This window comes from Cynara cardunculus, unplaced genomic scaffold (genome assembly GCF_001531365.2).
Source record: "Cynara cardunculus var. scolymus isolate 2C unplaced genomic scaffold, CcrdV1 Un_Scaffold_1113, whole genome shotgun sequence".
In the NCBI taxonomy this organism is placed as follows: Eukaryota; Viridiplantae; Streptophyta; class Magnoliopsida; order Asterales; family Asteraceae; genus Cynara; species Cynara cardunculus.
Window position 1 is genome coordinate 42,964 of NW_020200682.1, and position 15,283 is coordinate 58,246.

The 15,283-nt window shown below is 39.6% G+C and overlaps 1 protein-coding gene across 1 annotated transcript; it reads left to right on the plus strand.

The window, feature by feature from the left end:
• Positions 1-321: 321 nt before the first annotated feature.
• On the plus strand, positions 322-831 carry LOC112502239. Its single transcript, XM_025106104.1, has one exon. The coding sequence runs from the start codon at positions 322-324 to the stop codon at positions 829-831; it is 510 nt and encodes a 169-aa protein (XP_024961872.1).
• The last annotated feature ends 14,452 nt before the right edge of the window (positions 832-15,283 follow it).

Genomic DNA, 15,283 nt, shown 5'->3' on the forward strand with positions numbered 1-15,283 from the left:
GCTTGGGGTACGCGATTGACTATGAGTTCAACTTTTCATCCACAAACAGATGGTCAGACTGAATGAACTATTCAAACTCTAGAAGATATGTTACGGGCTTGTGCTCTTGAGTGGTCTGGTAGTTGGGACGAGTCTTTATATCTTGTGGAGTTCGCGTATAACAATAGTTGGCAAGCTAGTATCGGCATGGCCCCGTACGAACCTTTATATGGTCGGAAATGTAGAACACTGATCTGTTGGAATGAAGTGGGGGAACGAGTTATCGAAGGACCCGAACTTGTCCGGATTACTACTAAACAAGTCGAGCTCGTAAGATAGAAAATGAAAGAGGCTCAATATCAGAAGAAAAGTTACATTGACAGGCATCAAAAGCATTTAGAGTTCCAAACGGGTGATCACGTTTTCCTAAAAGTTTCACCGTTACGAGGTATTCGTAGGTTTGGAATTAAAGGTAAACTTAGTCCAAAATATATCGGACCCTTCGAAATACTGGAACGAGTTGGAGAGGTGGCGTATCGCTTAGCGTTACCTCCTCAACTTTCACATATCCATAACGTTTTCCATATCTCGTCACTCCGCGGATATCATTATCACCCTTTCCATATGTTTGATTATCCGTTGGATAAAGTTGATAAAGATCTCTCTTATATTGAAGAACTCGCGACGATAATTAATCAAGAAGAGAGACAAATACGACGAAGGTCAATACCGTTCGTTAAAGTGTCATGGCGAAATTATTCCGAGTGTGAAGCCACATGGGAAATGGAGGAATATATGCGGAAGGAGTACCCTTATCTTTTCGAGTCATGTAAATCCTCTAACCCTATCTAAATTTCGAGAACGAAATATTCTTTTTAGGAGGGAGGATTATAATATCCGTGTTCTGTTAACTCGTACAAATTAGGTTAAGTGAATTTTTGGTAGAATTATGCATAACATATTTGTACCCTATGCTTAACCAACTTGTACTAATTTTGCGTCAAAAATGAGTTTATACCTATATTGGTATAAAGTTAAGAATCTAGACTTGAAGGGTTAAAGTCGTCAAATGCTTAAATTATATATATATATATATATATATTATATATAATTAACTAAAAAAAAGAAATAAAAAAAAAAAATATATATATATATATATACATATGTATGGAGAGATGGTTTCACCGTCTCAACCTTTTCATCTCATTCTCTCATTTCTCTTTCTCTCTAAAACTTTTGTCTTCTCTCTAAATTTTACGTAAAGTTATTAAGGGAATCGAAATAACAAATATATATTCGGAATCCACTCTCCGAACCCTTCTTAAAGGTAAAAATTTCATTCAATTTTATTAAGGTGTTTATGTTAGGGTTATTAAGACCGTTTTATAAATTGTGTTTATGTTTAAGTTTACGGATTGATATTATCAAAATTATGATATATTTGATGCTTAGAATGCTAGGACTGGTTAAATTGATGTAGAAATAAAAAGGGTACATTTTAGTTTCAATATGGTTAAATTGTGGGTATATGTTTAACCATACACCAATTGTTCGGTTAAATGTTGAAAAGAATAAAAATGCATGATTAAGCTTAGGTTAGCGACCATTGGACTTGTTTTACTGTTTAGTATGTTTAAGTATGTTTATAGTATGTAAATGTAGCGAATCATGAAAGTTGGATCATAATGGTTAGTCGGGAATTACGGAATCGAATTTTATTAACAATGCAACTCTAGTACTTTGGCAGTGTATAACTCACGAACCGTATATCGGAATAAGCTCGTATTTTGCAGTCAGAAAGATCTTGCTGCATACTACAACTTTTATGAAGAGTCGAAAATCCAGTTATGACTCTAAGTGGCTCAAAACTATGTGTTTTCAGGGCTATTTACACTATAATCGAGATTAAATTGCAGTTTTGTAAAATTCATATAAAATAGATGGATGATCCAAATGAGATGATTTCAAAACCAATAGACTCGTAGGATACCAACCTACAAGTTTTATTTAGACAATATAATCTGAATTGATCTCTAAATAAGGTAAAAATACATACAAATAAGAGGGACGAAAGTGGTTGGATCGAATAAGGCTAAGTTTTACATTTAAGTTTTCAACTCGTATCAGGTTGTCCTTCTTGAAGTCTATGTCGTTTAAGTACATTAAGACTTAAGTAATTTTATTAGAATAGTTATATTATGGTTTCTATGCTTTGTAAAGAGTAACTCGGTTAAAACCAATGAAAACATGAAAAAGCCCAAGTCTAAGGGCAAGGGAAATGCAAACAAACCCAAGCCTGCAAAGGCTAAGGGTGATGAAAAGAGAGAGGTATCTCCCACTAACAAACGTGGACCCATTATGAAATGGGTACCTAAAACTCCTTAATTTGTCTTGCAGGACCAGCATGTGCAACCATGATATATGGACTCAGGTTGCTCCAGGCACATGATTGGTGACAAAAGACAATTGTCCTCCTTCATCCACTTTTGGAGACAACAGCAAGGGTACCATCAAGGGATACGACACTCTCATAAAAGGCAACATCTTCATCAGCAAAGTGGCTTATGTTGAAGGTTTGAAGCATAACTTACTGAGCATAAGCCAGTTCTGCGACAAGGGTCTTGAAGTCAGATTTCGCAAGGGTTTCTGTATCATAGAAACAAAGCCTAGCCAAACCATCATCAAAGCTAACAGAGAAGGAAATCTCTATCTTCTGGATATTCAATCCTCTGAGGGACAAGACACTCTTTACCTTGTATCCCATAAGAGCGTTGAAAATTGGCTATGGCATCAAAAGTTCTCACATCTCAACTTTGATGTTCTAAGGAAGCTATCCAAACAGAAGCTGGTCAAGGGGATTCCAGATCTCAATTTCGAAAAAGACCATCTGTGCTCAGCCTGCGGGATAGGAAAGATGAAACGGGCCTCTCATAAAACTAAGTCAGAAACCTCCTGCACCAAGCCCTTGGACATGATCCACATTAATCTCTGTGGGCCCATATCTACACAAAGCCTCTCAGGAAAGAAGTACATATTAGTAATAGTTGATGAATACACCAAATACACCTGGGTTGAGTTTGTAAAGAAGAAATCAGATGTTCCTGACATGCTCATTGGGGTGATGAAAAGACTCCAAGTCCTTCTACAACGAAAACTCATAAAAGTTAGAAGCGACAATGGAACTGAATTCAAAAATGCAAGAATCGATGAATACCTCATTAGTGAAGGTATTTCACAAAACTTTTCAGCACCCAGAACTCCACAACAAGATAGAGTGGTGGAGCGAAAGAACAAAACCCTCGTAGAAGCAGCAAGGACCATGCTTGCTTCATCGGAGTTACCTATCACCTTCTGGGCTGAAGCTATTTCTACAGCCTGCTTTACCCAGAATCGGTATATCATCAACAAGAGGCACCATAAGACACCCTATGAGCTCATCAATCAAAGAAGACCAAATGTCAAATATTTTCATGTCTTTGGGTGCAAATTTTTTGTACTCAACGATAGGGAATATCTGGGCAAGTTCGACAAAAAGGCAGATAAAGGGATCTTTCTGTGATATTCTCAAACCGCAAAGGCCTACAGAGTCTACATCAAAAGGACAAAGATTGTCAAAGAAAGCATCAATGTGTCCTTTGATGACTCCACACTAATGACTTCTGGATACAACAGTTCAAGACTCGGACTTCAACAGAGAGCCTCTGATTCATCACTTAGCAAACCCAATGAATCAGAGTTAGCTCAATTATTTGAAGACATCTTCGAAGAAGTAGTTTTTGGACATGCTCCAACTGCAAAATCCACTTCTAGAACCGATGAAGAACATGAAGTTTCTAATACTAAAGGTACAATTCTCACTGAAACTCATGCTACTTCACCTTCTACTTCTTATGTGTCTTCAGATCCAGAACAAGAACCAGAGTCTCACTCTAGAGATGATCTCTTCGAGGGGGAGCAAGCAGTTCCATCAGTCGATGAAGAACTGCATCCTGTTGCTCCTGAACCCCAATCAAGCACCAAATGAAGAAAAGATCATCCACATCACCAAATCATTGTTGATCCAACATCTGGTGTCAAGACGAGATCTGCAACAGCCAATGAATGCCTATTCGCTAACTTTCTGAGCATGATAGAACCAAAGAAGATTTCTGAAGCCCTACAAGACCCAAACTGGATAGACGCAATGCAAAAAGAGCTACTCCAGTTTGAGAGAAACAAAGTATGGTCTCTCATTCCTCTACCCAAAGGGAAGATGGCCATAGGAACCAAATGGATCTTCAGAAATAAGAAGGACGAAGATGGCATAGTAATAAAGAACAAGGCCAGGCTTGTTGCCAAGRGCTACTGCCAGGAAGAAGGGATTGACTATGATGAGACATTTGCTCCCGTCGCAAGGCTTGAAGCCATCAGTATATTCCTAACCTATGCAGCACACAAAGGCTTTAAGGTCTATCAGATGGATGTCAAGTCTGCCTTCCTCAACGGTAAGCTTCAAGAAGAAGTATATGTGCAGCAGCCCCCTGGGTATGAAGATCCAAAACATCCAGAGTATGTATACTTTTTGGACAAAGCTCTCTATGGGCTGAAACAAGCACCCAGAACCTGGAATGAAACTCTCTCCAGCTTTCTCATCAACAATGGATTCGAAAAAGGTACAATCGATACAACCCTCTTTCTCAAGAAGCATAAAGGTGACATATTACTTGTACAAATATATGTGGACGACATCATATTTGGCTCTACAAATGCAAAACATTGCAAAAAATTCTCAGAGTTGATGAAAAGCAAATTTGAGATGAGAATGATGGGAGAACTTAGTTTCTTCCTTGGTATTCAAATAAAACAAACTTCAGAAGGGATTTTCATCAGTCAGTCCAAGTATGTGACTGACCTTCTGAAGAAATATTTTCTCTCAAATTCATCATCGATGAGAACACCTATGACTACAGGAGCTAAGTTATTTTTTGATCCATCAGGCAAATTTGTAGATGTAACAACCTACAGAGGCATGATTAGATCACTCCTGTATCTAACCGCTAGTAAACCATATATTATGTTTGCTACAGGTCCTTGTGCAAGGTATCAATCCAATCCTAAAGAATCTCATGTCTCTGTGGTCAAGAGTGTCTTTAGATACCTTAAGCGAACCCCTTCATTGGGTCTCTGGTATCCTAAGAACTCTGTCTTTAATCTAATAGCCTATACAGATGCAGATCATGCAGGTTGCAAGATTGATAGAAAGAGTAGGTCTGGAAGTTGTCAACTCTTGGGGGATAAGCTGGTAAGTTGGACATCCAGAAAGCAAAATTGTGTTTCAACTTCTAACAGCAGAAGCAGAATATGTTGCTGCTGCTAGTTGTTGTTCACAAGTTCTCTGGATGAAGACTCAGCTTAAGGACTATGGCTTTCAATATGAAAGAACACCAATCCTCTATGACTCCAAGAGTGCAATAGCCATCACTGCAAATCCTGTGCAACATTCCAAGACCAAACACATCGATGTAAGGTACCACTTTATGAAAGACAATGTTGAAAAAGGTTATATAGAGATGTACTTTGTTCCCACTGAGATTCAACTTGCTGACATTTTCACAAAAGCTTTTGATGAGAAAATATTTTTATTCCTAGTCAGCAAGATGGGTATGCTGAATCTCACCACTTAGAGGCAATCATTAGTTTGAAACCAGAGATCCTCAATATCTCATGGTTATGCCCATAAGTGATAAATATCATTATGGCCATAAACACCAAGTATTCCAAACCAGAGCCTCTGGTTTTAAAGATCAGAGCCTCTAGCCATTTAGAAACACTTGCTTAAATTATGGCTAAAAGTTTTCATCGCCTTCGGAACCAGAGTCCTCTTATCCAAAGCAAATACTTGGTATTCTTTCACCAAGTATACCCTTCCAAACCAGAGCCTCTGGTTGTATACATCAGAGCCTCTTGATTTCAATACTTTGAGACCCGAGCCTCTTTGGTCTCAAAACTTGGGCTTCCTCATTCATTCCAACATATAACCAAGTCATATTCCATCACCTTTGGAACCACATCCCTTTGGTCCAAAGCCAATACTTTGTGAACTTTTTCACTAAGTACCTTTTTTTCTCAACCAGAGCCTATGGTTCTAAAGACCAAACCCTCTGGATTCAAAGCCTTTGGAACCAGAGCCCTCTGGTCTCAAAGGCCCATCCATTTTACATAAACTTCCATGCACTTAACCAAAATTTCATATTAGTTTGCATCGCCTTTGCAACCAGAGCCTCTGGTTCTAAAGACAAGAGCCTCTAGTCTTTGGAACCAGAGCCTTCTAGTCTCAAAGACCCATTCATTCTCATATCCATTCACATACTTAACCACATTCCATATAAGTTTTCGTCATCATTCATAACCAGAGCCTCTGGTTGTATAGATCAGAGCTTCTGGTCATCAAAATCAACCTCCTAATTGGTTCTAGGGGGAATTTTAAACTTAATACAAATCCCTATGCATCATTTTAGGGGGAGTTTTACATTTATCATGAAGAATTTTCATTGCAAAAATATGCATTTTCCAACCCAGAGCCTCTTGACACCAAAAATGCTATATAAATGATGAATAAAACTTTTGCATTCAACCAGATCCCCTCTGGTTCTACATAAAGGGTTGTCCATGCTTATCCAGAGCCTCTGGTTTGTCTATCCAAGGCTCATTATTCATACAACCCAACATTCCATCGATGAACTTGTTCATCTCTCTCAACCAGAGACCTCTGGTTCCCCATCCAAAGAGTCATGACCAACCAGAGCGCCTCTGGTTCCATGACAAGAATATTTTAATCCAAAAACCCATCTTTAATTGAAAACTTTTTAAAGATTATACAAAAATGCAACTTTTGTGACTAAAAACTATACAACATGGGTTTTTAGAAGACCAAAACTTTGTAATTAGTATTTATCTTACAATTAGATGGAATTTTAAATATAAATTTTTTTGGATTGATATTCAAGAGTATTTGGGATAATTAATTAATTATCCCAAATAATCCAAACGTCATCTTACACGCACCTGCCATTCCAACAGCCTGTTCCCCATAAACCCCTTTACATTATCCATCCACCCTCCCCATAATGACACGTGTCCTCTAACATTAATGGCAAAGTACAGTCAAGACAGCCCACGATCCCCACCAGATCACCTTTTTGCCAAACGTCTCCCACTATAATCATTACCCTTTTAATATATTATTTCTTCAAAACCATTTCCCATTCTCCACCTGTAAATATCCTTCTTCCCCAACACATTTCCTTTTTACGCTTCCAAAACTTTCAAGATTACCAAACGAACAAAACCTGCAACTCTCCCAGCAATGGCTTCCTCCGCCTCTCACGACTCGAACAACAACGACAGCCACATGTAATCAACCGGGATAGACAGCCATGCACTGGTCTACCTACCAATCAAGCCAAACAACCACGCCATAGACCTGCGAACCAACTTGTTTGAAGACAGGTTTGCCATAATGATTGAATTTTTCCAAAACTGCATCCTCCAACCTGCCTTGACCTTGACCAACAATGGCGTACCTCTCAAGCACGTCCAACAGTACTGGCAGACGTGTGAATTCATCCCCGAGAACCATAGAATCATGGGGGACATTGATGACCGAAATGACATGGTTTGCTCGGTCAAAATCTCCCACGCAAAGGTTTCCAAAGTACTTTGTATTCCCACAAGCCAAGAACTCATAATTGACCAATACGCTGAGCCACCCACAAGTTCCGACATCCTCCGCTTCATCAAAATGCTATGTTACAATCGTGACCTACGCAATGCCTATGACTTCAAGAGGTAGTTCTTGCCCCCAATGTGGAATATGTTCTTTTCCATATTGAACAGAGCTCTCACCTGCAAACAAGGGGCGAAGGATCAGGGAAACATCAACATTATGACGATAATGTATGAGCTCTTCTTCAATCTACTACTGGACTATACCTTTCTTATTTACAACGAGATCCATGCAGCGGTAATCAAGAAATGCAAACTCAAGACCGTAGGAAAGCCCTTGACTTCTGTTCTCTTCCCGCGATTCCTCGCTCTCTTCATAAAGGACGCGATGAGGAGACACGATGTACCGGCCGATGAACCGTAAAATCCACAGTTCCTGATGAACGGCCATCGCCCAACGATCTCCAAGAAAGGCTATACCACAGAGAGAACTGTATCAAGGGCCATGCTTAGCATCATACCAGAGACGTCTGAGATAAGGCAGAAGTATGATGCTCTCTACTGTCCCATGAACCGAGGGCAGCTACTCCAGAGCATTTAGAATCGTCCCCTGACACTAACGAGGGAGCACAGGAGTCGTCTTCATCGGATGATGAAGATGATGATGATGATGACACTTCTTGTGCATCCCCCGGCCCTTCACATTCAACTTCATTCTTCACTTCCCAAAGGGCAACCACCACCACTATCCCTGGCGATCAAGGCCAAAGGGGTATTGAACAAGGACGACCCAGTCCAATCCCCATCCCAGCCAGCCATCCAGAGGCCACTCTTTGGGCATCTGGAGATGATGTAGCCGAGGAACCACAACATCCCTCGTCCCTCTCCCAACAGAGAGGCGATGAAGACATAAGAGCCACTTCGCCTCATGGCTCGCCACCACCCTTCACACACCCAGAAGCATGTGTTGCTTCTGACATTGAAATGCCCCAAGATCATTCAGAACGATCTCCCCTTCATGCACAACCCCCTTCAATACTTGATCTAGCGAAGGGGACACACACCTACTTCTCTTACTCGGCCTCTGAAGCCGAAGAAGAAGAAGAAGAAGATGTCGAAACATCGGGAGATAGCTCCTCATTAGAAGGCTATCAAGGACTTGGTGGAAGTCCTTCAATGCATACATTCTCACAGGGCATTAAGGGCGCCTCTGGAGCTGAGGCATAACCTGCAGCATCCATTGCTGCAGGGGTTACCCCTGTGGCTGATCTAGTCACAAAGGCTGAGTTCCAACCCTTTGTAGACTCGATTCAGCGATCCTTGGAAGACCTAAAACTCATCATACAAGGGATTGTCGACAACCCACCTTCAATCAATTTAACCCCCATTCGACAATCCCTTGCATCCCTTGAAACCTAAACCAAAGAAAATACCACCCGCCTCCAAATGCTACAACAAACCATAACCCAACACCATAACACCACATCCTCCATTGCCACCCAACGAAACCAAATAGTGATGAATTCTATCGCCACCCTCACGGCCCAGGCAACTGCGACCAATGAGACCATAGCCTCCATCACCACCCAAATAAACACCATCTCCCAAACCCTCAACACCCCCCAGCCACCATACTCTCCCAAAACCCTCATCCTACCCTTCCCCCCAACAACATCCATTGATGAAACATTAGCCTCACTCTCCACCTAATTGGCCACCATCCAAAATACCCTTACCTCACTTCTGGCCACCATCTTCGCCCAAATACCTCAACCAACCCCTCCTCCACCCCCCTGCAGCTCCATCCTTTGATGAAGCCTTTACCTCATTCACTATAGAGGTGAGGAAAATAATATTCAACCTTCCCATCCCACCATCCGCATCCACCTCCACCTCTGTACCCCTACCCGCTTCATCATCCATCATGAAGTTTGCCACCAGAACCGACCTCGGGGATTTGTCAAAGGCACTTATCTCATCGTTCAATGAGATAAGTGCAAGGTTCCCGGCCAGGGCTGTTGAGCCTACAAATGCATTAAAGAAGAGTCTTCTCTAACAACAAGATTGAACAAACTCTCTTCTTCGCTCCATGGAACAAAAGCGCAACAGAGATCGAGTACACACACTAGCCGAGCACATCTGCTATGGAAGAAAAACAAGAGCAGAGCATCCTGCTCATTAAGCCGCCCCCTAAAAAGGCAAAGACATGAGGATCCAGACCCCGATGATCATGGTCTTGGTCCTCATGAGGGGGAGAACTAGGCTACTACTTCACAACCAATGGAGTCCGCTGCATAACCACCACCACCTCAAACACAAAACCAACCACCTCCATCAAACCAAGAAACCCAAGCGAGGGAACTAGAGGCCCAGCCCTCTGAAGATGTACATAACGTACATGTCCCCTTCACCACCACCCAAGAACCCATCGAACTAAGCTCATCATCTGATGAAGAACAATCCACCCCTCAAACAGAAACCAACCTACCCTTCACTCCATCACCAACCCCTAACCTACCTCTAACTCCTTCACCAACCCCATGCACCACTGAACCGTTCACCTCCTTACCCATACAACCAGAACCCACAATCATCCAACCTTCCTCACCCCAACAAGCTCAAACCCAAACAGAACCCCATGAACCAGAAACCACCCATTTTGAGCCTAATGAACCAGAACTACCCCAATCCGAGCCAACCCAAAAAGAAACAAATCCATCACCATCCCAAACACAACCCTTAGCTCAAACACAACCAACAACCCAACCCACCCAGGTGCAAGCGGACGTTCCCTCTTTATCGAGGCATCCTCCTCAAGGGGTTGTCGATGAAATAATCGCAAATATGGAGTCGCTTAGGAGACGTCCAGAGGTGCCGCCAAGGGAGCCAGTAATGATGGAAAACATCCATCAATACCTATCGTGATGAAGGTTTAACTCTCAATCCTCCAATACTTTCACCCGAGTCAATGAACCTCCTACGCCATAGGTTTGTAAGACAGACTACTCAACCACCATAGGCTGTCTTTTCAAACGATGGAATAAGGCTGGTCATGGACATCAAGATGAGGACATTCGCAAATAGAGCCACCAAGTATATCGAGTACATGATGGAGCGAGCCCATGGTCAAGTTAGAGTCTTCAATGACAATGACTTGATCAATCTCAATCCATACGATGTGTTTGAACTTTATACATATATGACTTAGCAACAGGATCAGGGCATATGATTTGGGATGGTAAACAGAGCGATCGTTTAAACAACGAAAACCTTGGTTAAGCACAGGGCTAAGAGTGATTTTCAAATTGCTCTTCAACTTGGCATCGATAGACTATCCTGCACTCCACCTAATGAAGACTTCCTCGGCCTGTAGGAGAAGAGATCTACCTCTATACTTACTCAACCAGAACTGGGTCTGGTATACAAAAATGAGTATGGGACGAAGAAATTCTTTAGGCTGACTTAAGCCTTCAAGTACTCAACAACAACAGTTGAATGGTTTCAGAAGGCTATCAGAGACAGACTAGGCAGATCTCATATGCTGATGGGAGAGGGACAAAGACTAATTCATGAGATCTCAACAGTCATTCAATACAGAGGACTGTTATTGCGTTTTTGGGAAATATCACAAGGGAGACCATGAATGTAATTTTACTTATGATTTGTATTGTAATATCTTTCACTTCATCATTGTAAGAATTCATCATTTTGTTCGAACAAAAATTTGGCAAAAGATGTTTCTCTTTAGATTAGCCTCTGTTCATCACTTATGATTTAAATGTTCCTAGATTAGTTCATGTTTGTTCTTTCATTACTTAGGGGGAGATTGTTAGACTCCATAAGTATGTGTGGAAGTAATGAAGACAAACAAGTGATGAAGAACCAGAAGGCCGATGGAAGACTTCAAGGCAAAACAACTAAGTCTGAAGAACAACCAGAGGGTCGATGAACTGACCAGAGATGCGATGGAAAGTGCATCTTCATAACCCTTCTGGGTACCAACACTTGGAGTTTTCCTCACTAGTTCAACGAGAGGCATGCGATGAAGATATGAAGATAAGGTTGAACTAACGCCCCATGGAAGACAGCTAGAGATGACTAATCAACAGCTGGATTCTACAAAGTTTATCTTGCTTTATTGATTATCCATGTTTAGATAAGCTTTATCTTTTCTTAGAAGATTAGCTAATTAGTCTCACTAGATAGTTATCTTCTTAGCTAAATTACTAGTATAAATAGGTGGTTAGGCCTATTGTAATCAAAGACTCTTTTACGTTTTTCACATTCATTGAAATAAAGTGAAACCTTTGACACTCAAGTATATTCTTTGAATGTTCATCAATTGTTCTTGAGTGTTCATCATTTTATTCATCCAAACTATATAATTAGGTTATTCTTAACTTAACTATTAGTGTTATTGAGAGATCTGGGATCAACAATTGGTATCAGAGTCAAATCGATTAACTTCTATTGATTCGAGCTTTTTGCAGTAGATTCAATTTTCTTGAACAATACTCTTTCATGAACTGCTTCATGTTCGACTGCAGTTTGGACCCAAAATTCATCAATTCATCATATGATTAAATATTTTAATCAAATTTCTTTTAAGGGATTTATTCTTGGAACAATATGAACTTATTTTGATCATAAAATTTTTTGGTTTATTTGATGGAGTTTTTTGGAGTCAGTCGATCTTTTGAACCTTGATTTTGACAGATCTACGCATAGGCGTTAAGCAGGAGTTCATGGTACTCACAGCCTAAGGCAATTGGTATTCTATTTGCCAAACGTATAATTATCGCCCATATTTTGAGTATTCATTCATCGTCTCTTTTTTGTGGATTTGGATCTGTAAGAGCCTAAAGATTTACTTGCATGTAATCACCAATCCTATATGAATATGGCAATTTTCTCTCATGTTTTACCCTTAGAAGCGTTAACAGCAATACTGTCAATTTTCTTTGAATTGACCTGCTATTTCTTGAAGCCATAAAGCTTAATGTTAATTCTTCTCTCCAGATCTCAATTCCAATGGTGTTTGCTTTGGTTATTCAAGTTATCTCCAATTGGATCAAGCTCTAAAGCTGAATTCCTACTCAACTTGCAGTTTAATGAAAGATTCTTTGTCATAAGACTGGTTGCACTGTTTTGTCAAGAAATTCACACATTTATATATCCCTTAGTTGGATGAATTTGCTACTTTTGGGGTTGAGTGGCTATTTTGTGCTTCAAAGTATGTGTGCTGGGTTGTAGACGGATTAAAGTTGCATTCTGTGCAATTAGTGGTGCTGCATTCATATTGAATCTGATTTGGTCTAAGAGTTGAAAATGAAGAACAAAGAGCTACATTCAGGGGGGAGCTTGAAAATTCCATCCATACCAAGCACACTAAAGCTTTACTCAAGAAAGTAGAGGGGAGAAGACGTGAAGACTTCATGAAGATGCTTGCTTCATAAAACTTTGGGGGGAGATTGTTAGGATCAAATTATTCTAAAAAGTTTTATTAAGCAATCAGGGCTAAGGATGGAAGACCTAAAGATGTTATTGAGCTTAAAACGTCTATCCTTTGGTTGGTCTATCCTCTGGTTGGTCTATCCTCTAGACGACTATCTTCAGATTCTTGAAAGATGATGTTGATCCCAATTTCGATAATGATTATTTCCTTGTTTATAGGATTTAGTTACCTTATTTATAGGATTCAGTTATCATGTAAATATCRCCTATATAAGAAGTGATACAGGCATTGAATAGAAGTGAGACGAATTATCAACACTTTGTAACACACATATTCAAACACATCACATAAGAGTTGATTAGGGTTTTTGAGAGATTGTATTTTCCATTCAATAAAGAAAGCAACGACCGATTTCTATTCATCTTCTTCGACAAATCTCTTTTTAAATTCCTTTACACTACTCTACTGTCAGATCTAGGTTTAACACATTCGTTAGGCACGCGGGCAAATCAAACTTGATCGTGAATTTCCGTTTGATCGTGCGTTAATTGTCAAATTCAGTTAAGGTACATATTTCATATCTCACTTGACACAAGGATAGCCATTTGCGTAAGGCTTCCTAATCCGAATATATTGGTTACAATTTCTCATTGTGCTCATCAATTGCTATTCAGCTTTTGTTTCCTTTCGAAATATGATGTACATTTTTATTTGGTACATGGATCATTTTGATCACTTGACTTGATTGATTGCTTCATTTGTGAAATATTTTACTATAGACTCAATAACTGGAGCACCGGTATTGAGATGTTTTCATGGTGACTAAAACGATCATGGAGTCCTCCTTTTTGTAGTCCTTAAAGGTGGACTTGATTATGTACAAGTCGAATAGAGGGCGTATGGATCGATCCTAGGAACTGTTATCGGATAATAAATTGTGGTCGTGGTTAAATCTATGTAGAGGATTGCTGTGTTGTGCTCACACCCCTTTCCTCACTTATGCCTGAATGGACTGATCATCCTTTGGGAACAACGCGTCCTCATGATGCGGTTCGGTCTTCGGACCCTTGACATGCTTTTGGGGCATTTTGACTTTCTTTAGGATTATCACTTGGCTTTATAAATTGCTTTTGAACTTGTTATCTCATATTCATTATTTAGTTATTATTATCCGTTCACTGAGCATTAAGCTCAGCCGAGATTTTCTTGTCCTCGGCAAGTACATGAATTAGCAAGGATTTTGTGATGAGAGCTATGGAGATGACAATATTGAAGATAAACCATTAATTCATACTTTTGTTAAACTTTTGATGACTAATGTAGACATACTGGTATTTTGGGACCGTATTTTGAGACACGTTATCTCCGTCTATGGTTATGTAATTATCTTTTGGTAAATTTTATTAGCTGCTCTGTTTTATATAACGCAATATTTTTTTAAACCACTTGTGGCATCTCCCGTCTTTTATGACGTGGGACGGGGGTGTTACAGATATAATGAATGAAATCATCAATTCTGAAGATCAGGAATCGACAAAAGACTCATGGAGTGTGAATGCAACAATTGAAGATTATTCTTGTGCTACAATATTGAGGGGGAGTTGAATGTGAAGATCTCATCTTAACAAGAGTTTATTGAAAGAAATTTCTCTGTGAGGAGAATGTTTGTAATGGAGAGAATGTTAGTTATTGTTATTCTGAAAAAGTACTTTGAAGATCATATCTTGAAGATTATTTCTGTTGTTACTATTACTGTTCTTCATTGTAAAAAGAGAAAATTGTTTTTGATCTATATTCGAGTGGGAGAATGTTGAAAGATTTTATCAAGAGAAGATCATTTGAAGATCATCAAGAAAAGAATGTTAAAAGTTTATTTTGAATAAGCTTAAGAAGTCATAAAGAGCTTAAAGCGTCAAAGTTTCAAAAGAGATTCAAAGAGTTCAAATTTTTTCAAGCCTGAATACAAAGGAGGAGAATGTTGGGATTGGATTTTAGAGTTAAATTGTATTCATCTTGAAAGTTTAATATTGTATTTTTAGAAGGTTTGAATTTGTAAGTCGTGTTTGACTTTGACTTGTGCTTTTATTGTTTGAGCTATAAATAGGTCTTGACTAGTGTGTTTTAGCGAGAATAGTGAAAAAGAGC

Excerpts from the sequence above, each read along its gene's own strand:
- LOC112502239 (XM_025106104.1), top strand. The coding sequence starts at position 322 with ATGAAAGAGGCTCAATATCAGAAGAAAAGTTACATTGACAGGCATCAA.